At 31.4% G+C, this 6,945-nt stretch overlaps 1 protein-coding gene across 1 annotated transcript; it reads right to left on the minus strand.

The window, feature by feature from the left end:
* Nucleotides 1-332: 332 nt before the first annotated feature.
* On the minus strand, nt 333-5,385 carry LOC148914546 (cyclic nucleotide-gated ion channel 1-like). The gene is made up of 7 exons (XM_089042676.1): nt 5,331-5,385; nt 5,021-5,086; nt 2,739-3,226; nt 2,338-2,526; nt 1,972-2,052; nt 880-978; nt 333-806 (listed from the first exon to the last, which is right to left on the minus strand). The coding sequence occupies exons 1-7, from the start codon at nt 5,383-5,385 to the stop codon at nt 333-335; spliced, it is 1,452 nt and encodes a 483-aa protein (XP_088898802.1).
* Between the last annotated feature and the right edge of the window lie 1,560 nt (nt 5,386-6,945).

Here is a 6,945-nt window from a genome sequence, read left to right on the forward strand (position 1 = left end):
TTTTTTTTTTTGGTAGTGCTCGTTTTTGGGTCACAGTCATTACTTAACAAGAAACATAGTGGCTTGTGCAAAGCAAAAACAGGAAACCATATAGAAAAGGGCCAAGGCCTAAGAAAAGCACTTTAAAAAACTCAAAACGATAATAAATTATTGCATGTTACAAGGTCCAAAACAAATTCAAAGCAGGGAAATATTTAGTAACTCAAATTGAAAACAAAAAAGCAACACAAACACAAACAACATCCCCACACAAGATAAGAAGAAGAAAAAAAAAGTAGTTGGTTTATGTGCTTATTACACTCTTTTTTTTGGATGTCGTAGTTTTGGCTAATTTAATGTAAGTTTGTCCCATCCAATTGGGCCCTTAGCCTTTGCACGACGGCAGCGCCAGAATGCCTGTATGGAAGAAGCTGCAAAATGCTCCAATTGAGAACGAGGAAGCTCCCTTTGAAAATGCCACCAGAAACAATAGACTTCAAGTGGTTGGCCCTAATTGAAAATGCTTCAACTTTTGTTTGGGACATAAGATTTGTAGTGGAGATAGGTAACTCTGAAAATGAGCACAATTTGAATGCCCAATTTAGAAGTTCTTCTCCATGAAAATCACTTTTCTCAAGGCACTTGCACACATAATTTCCACCCTTAATAGTTGTGTAGGTCAATGCAGTGCCTCGTGTGATGAAAAACATCTTTCGAAATGGTTCTCCCTCTCGAATGATATAAACATCCTCGCCATAAGTCACCGGCTTAAGATACTCACAGATTGCTTTTAACACTTTCTCATCTATACTTTCAAGCAACGGCACCTACCAATATATATATAATTTAATGAACAAAATTTAATAGAAAGAATCAGAGAAAATTAATCCAACTACTTACTTTCTTTAGTGAAGCTAAACCGAGACCGCAAATATTACGCATTTGCTCTATTATGTCTGGATATATCGTTTCAATCTTCTGCTGCAATTTAAGCTGATCCTGCATATAATTATTAATTTTATAGATACACTAGAATTAATACAGAAATTTATATGGAGGAGCTTCAAGTTTAAAGACATAAATTTAATTTAGAATATCGCTTTGTCAAACAAAAAAAGGACATCAGTTTTGTTTAAACACCAACCTGCACCCTTGAATTGAGATATACTAAAAATAGTGCCAAGCCACTTATAGAGATCACAATCGAAAAGATGATTTCGTCCTTAAAGAAACTGGTCTGGAGGTTTGAACCAAAAGAACTGCAAAAAGAAAATGAAGAAGCAATATATTTGATTAGTGTTTAATAATCTTTTAACAAAACTGACTCATCTAGAGCATCTCCAAGGATATGTCATTTTTAACATATCTCTTCCACCCTTCAAATCTATATAGGATTTGACTATTCGGTTGGAGCAACTTTAACATTCATTTTTTGTCATTTCATGTCTATATGACAATTTGACATATCAGTTGAAAATGCTCTAAGATGAGGAAATTTTTAGAGTCAAAGAAATTTCCTTAGACGACACAAGGAAGAATTGATGGGTTTAAAACTTTGCATATGAAATTCAATATATATATAATTAATTGGTAGTGTTAGAATATAAGAACCTTTTTTAAAAATCAGAAATATAAGAACGTGTTTACTACTATGACATCCTGGTAAATTGTAATTATAGGATCAAAACATGATTTATTTATTTTTAAGGGATCATCATGAAAAGTTAAAAAACCTCATTAATATACAAACCTCAGATTTCGCAAGCCCCACCAAATACATTGCAACATCTTCACTGGAAGATCTCTTGAGCTTGTCATATTAGATTGGAGAGCGTATAGATATATACCATAATCGAAAGGTAAACTTGTTACATTTGCTGAAAGTTGTACAGCGCATGCTTCGTGTAAACGCGAGACATTGAACGTCATATTGTTTTCTGGAGTGAAGCTAGTGCAATAGAAGAAATAAACACGCGTTTCACGAGTACATACATCATAAATTTTACAGATATGCTCCTGCCAGCAAACCATCTTTCGGTCCACAGCAAAAAAGTACCACAACGCTCCGAATAGCTGAAGGACCAACGAGTATATAGTCAATAATCAATAGTTCATCGAAAATTTGAAAAGTATGAAATAATTCCCAAAAAAAAAGATCTAATATATTTTTCTACAATTAATTAACAATTAATTTAAATAAACAAAAATAAAGTAAAGTTCACTTATATTTTTCTACAATTATTCCTGTTCTTTTCTTTCTCTAATCTTTTGAGCAATAATTGAAAGGGGGGGAAATAATGCTAATGTAGGAGTTGATAATTTTTTTCTTCAAATATGGCAGACAAGATTGAAACTTACATGAGCAGTAAGGATGAATGGAAGGAAGTCCAGAGCAGCTTTAAGCAATCTTTTTACTGCGGTCTCTAAGTTAGCATGCCGATCGAGCCATCGGTAGAGGTTATAAGCCCGTAGAGTATATTGGATTGGAATTAGATAAAAAAGATTACTGTTATCAAGGTATGTGTATTTTCCAATGAATATGATTGCCTGGACACAATTAAGCCAACAGTTAAAATTTGATTACTGTGTAACCAATATTAAGTAATTATTAACATATAAAGATAAATGTTTATGTATGTTGCCAAGTCTAACATAACTCTGGCATGAGTAGTTTTTTTATATATATTAATATTAATTTCAAGATAAGATATTTAATTACGTGGAAAAAGGCTAGTTTTCTTAGGTACGAACTTATATACCTGTAGAATGGGAAGAGCAGCACAAATGCGAGGTAGAATGCCTAAGAACCTAAGTGATTTCTGGCCATTCAACACCTTCCAAATTCTGGAATCATGACCGCCAAAATGCTTTGTCCAGGAGGCCCCAAATGGCTTGGCATTAACATTGCTGCGACGTCGCTTTATGAAAACCAAAACGTCCATTCCATAAAATAGATCGCCGGCTGATCGTAAGGCCAAAAATGTCCACATCAAGGTTTGGTCCCAATAGTAGCACCTGCTATCGTCGATGATGACGGGAACGTAGCAGCTCAAAGGATCAACGAACACAGCAAATGCAGATGCTACTGTAAATATGATCTCCCACTTTGGAAGGAATTTTTTTGGCTGCTGATGAATCTGATATGCGTTATTAACAACTTCCTCCAGTTTTGACCCTTTTGCTGCAGCACTGCTTGTACTTGTGTGTCCTCCATCTTCCTTGAGCTTGGAAGATTCCCCCTCCTCATCTAGATTACTGAACAAGACACAACAAATTAACAAATATATAATCGCATCCAAGAGAAATAAAAATTAAGTATATATCGGTTATATGCACTTCTAACACGTATATGTAAGTGATGAATATAATATACTTAATTTTAACATTCATGCATATTTTTCATCATGTATGTATATGTTCTTCATTTTTACCTTTTGGTTAGGTAGATTATATGTAAATTAATTATGTGTTAAATTAATAAAAATAAATAAAGCGCTTTTAATTGTATAAAAAAAAATAAAGTGTTTTTTAATTTGTTTCTACTATTTACCTTTAAAGGCAAAATAATCATAAAAACTAAGAAATAAATGAAAATTGGGTTTTTATTCAATAACTATAATAGGAGGGTTCTTCCCAACATTTTGGTCATTGATTCGGTCTATATTGAAAGGCCCATATAATTAAGGGAGTTTCACTAAAACACCCAAAATGGAGGTTGAAATTATAAAAAAACCCAACACCCAAAACACTTTATAAACACACCCAAAACCCATCATTACACACACTCAAAACCCATGTATAAACACACCCAAAAAGTTGACTTTGGGGTTGATTTTGGGTGTGTTTCTATGTTTAAATAGTGCTTGGGTTTTTTTATAAATACATGTCTAGAATTAGGTTTATTTATAAATTTGTATATAATTAATCAGGCAATAAAATAGAATTTTTCTAACATATATATATATAGTGCCCTTCTATTAGGGAATCTCTCAAATAATTTTATTTGAAGGACACCATTTAGGGTTTCTTACGAAGAAAAAAAAATTAACAATCCAAACCATTTATTTTTCACATCTTCATTCAAAGATCATCCTTGCAAATTGAAAATCATTAAGGCATCTAATTGAGACCAACAAAATCAATGAACATGGTGCTTTAAGAAAGTACTATAATTTCAATAATTTAATTAAGTGGTCAAATAATATCGGATTCAAGTGGATTTTTGTAGAGATGATCTTTGAATAAATATCTACAAAATAAATGGTTTAGATTAGTAAAATACAATGTTGAGTGGGCTCTACAAGAGTGTCCCTCAAATAAAAACATGTGCTTTTGTCTTAGTCTGGAGAAGAAAAGTAGCTTTTATTTATTTAAAAACCCAAATTTGCTCAAGTTTAGCTATATATATACCCATTCTATTGAAGGATCCCTCAAATAAGAGGGAACCCCTAACGATTTTTTTTTCAATGATCCAAACCATTTATTTTTTAAGTCACATTCACAAACCATCCTTACAAAAAATTAGATAAATTGGAAACCGTTTCGACATACAATTGTGTCATACAAAATCAATGAATACGGTACTTCAAGAAAATACTAAAATTTCAATAACTCTGGTCAAATTATATCGGATTCAAGTAATTTTTCACATAAATAAATTAAGTATGCACCTAAAATAGTCCTCATACCATCAAAGTTTCCTATTAAAAAAACATTAAAAGAAAAAGAAAAAGGGGTTAAGTAAAGAACTTAACCTCAACTCAATTGATACATCTTCAACCGGTTTGATCATATCTCAAGCTTATTTGTATCCTCTCTCTCAATTCTACGGATTATTCAAAAACCCAGGTAGCTCGCTCTTGTTAAACTAGAGTTAATTAGAGTACATACTCCTGCAAATATTAGCCAAATATGAAGTGAAACTTAAAGAATTTTCCTGTCCATGTGTGAGGAGACTGAAGCCCCTTCTAACTTGACAATATATATATATGTGTGTGTGTGTGTGTAAAAGAGAATATAGCTACATTTTATTGAAACTTACACGCAGCACTGGGTAGGAGCAGATAGCTGAGCGGAGGGATTTGAAGAAAACGAAGAGGAGCAAAATCTGAGACACAGTGACAAAGTTAACAATAACTAACTCTAACTATGGTCCTCGTTTTATAGTTTTATTTCTTAATTTTTATTAATCAACAACTGTCATTGGGCGAGCGAGTGATCAAATAAAGAAATGAAAAGACTTGACGATATTAATTGGGGCTTATGGGTCTTCTCTTTTGCGCAAGTCTTTTTCTTATAATATAATCATTTAAGTTACAAAGTCTTCTCTCAACTCAACCAACTAAGATCACCGCGCCCAATGCGCTCATCTGTGTGACGCTGCCACATGCAATGGTCAATGGTCATTTCTAAAGCATATTGTATTTTGTAAGAAAAATGTAACGGCTAATTTCGATTTAGTATCATGAACTCTTACTCTTATGGCATGTTTGTCTCTGCACTTTTAATTTTAACAATTACATACCCTAATCTTTTCAATTTTTTCCAATCTGATTCCAGGTTTAACTTTGACATCAAAATTTTCGTTAATTGCTTGCATGGCAGGTGGAGCCCATCTCTTGCCCTAGCAAGAATAGGGCGCTAGAAACACAAATTGGGGCCTGGAGGGCCTCTTGCTCGGCTGGGGCCTCCTACTAGAAATGCTTTAAGTGGCTCTACTTTTGAGTGCAAGAGTACGAGCTTACTTTTCTGATTAGATAGTCTAATTCATATATGCAAAGTATTTTTTGTTTAATCAAGGAGAAGCACACATTATTTTATTAACCAGAATTGTTAAAAAGAAAACAAAAACTTATTATTTTTTCAAATGAATATTTGTTCTTGATTTTTTTTTTTTTTTTGGTCTTTTTTTTTTTTTTTTTTTTTTTTTTGCCAAGTGATTATTGTGTTGGATGTTGTTCAAGTGAGTTATTATATTAGTCTTGTTTATTATTATTCTTATTACTAGCCCCTTGGCACATGCGTGATTTCTTTTTTCTTTTATTTTTAGAATTAAGAAAAAATAATATGAGGAGTTTCCATAAAAGGATGACTTATTATCTATTTTTTTTTTAATTTTTTTTTTAATATTAAAAAAATATGAATTTAACATATTATCCTCATTTAATTAATAATTTTAATTCTTAATGTTTGAATTAACCAAGGGCATTTTCTAGTAATTTGAATATTTCACCATTCTCTATCTTTTGCTTTATATATATATTAGCCTCTCCACACGCGCTTTCGCGCCTGGGAAAGGCTTTTTTTAAAAAAAATTGTAAATTTATTTTAGAATTAAAAAAGATAATGCTTAGTTGTGTTCCATAAAAATAGGATCCATTATCTGATTTTTCTTTTAGTTTTAATTTTTTTAATATGAAAATGTGTGAATTTATTATATTATCCTCATTTAATTAATAATTTCAATTCTTAATGTTTGCATTAACCAATGGCATTTTTTGGTATTTTGAATGTTTCACAATTCTCTGCCTTTTGCTTTATATATACTAGCCTCTCTGCACGCGCTTCCGCGCCTGCTAGAGGCTTTTAAAAAAATAAAAATAAATTTATTTTAGAATTAAAAAAGATCATGGATAGTTGTGTTTCATAAAAATATGATTCATTATCTAATTTTTCTTTTTCTTTTAATTTTTTTAATATGAAAAAGTGTGAATTTACCGTATTATCCTCATTTAATTAATAATTTTAATTCTCAATGTTTGGATTCAACAAGGGCATTTTATGGTATTTTGAATATTTCATCATTCTCTGTCTTTTGCTGTGTATATACAGATATATATATATATATATTCAAATGTCAATTTCAGCATTCAAAACTATTTAAATCGTTCCAACATAAAATTTAAAAATAAAATAAAAAACTATTTAAATCGCATGGAAAGAGGTTATCAAATGAAGAGTTGAAGG

Source organism: Prunus mume, linkage group LG8, assembly GCF_029339155.1.
Source record: "Prunus mume cultivar Tortuosa linkage group LG8, ASM2933915v1, whole genome shotgun sequence".
NCBI lineage: Eukaryota > Viridiplantae > Streptophyta > Magnoliopsida > Rosales > Rosaceae > Prunus > Prunus mume.

Excerpts from the sequence above, each read along its gene's own strand:
- LOC148914546 (XM_089042676.1), bottom strand. The coding sequence starts at position 5,385 with ATGACCATTGACCATTGCATGTGGCAGCGTCACACAGATGAGCGCATT. Across the intron at positions 5,087-5,330 it reads AGATGAGCGCATTGGGCGCG|ATTTTGCTCCTCTTCGTTTT; the intron begins GTGATCTTAGTT and ends ACTGTGTCTCAG. Across the intron at positions 979-1,971 it reads ATATCTGTAAAATTTATGAT|GATCAGCTTAAATTGCAGCA; the intron begins GTATGTACTCGT and ends AATTATATGCAG.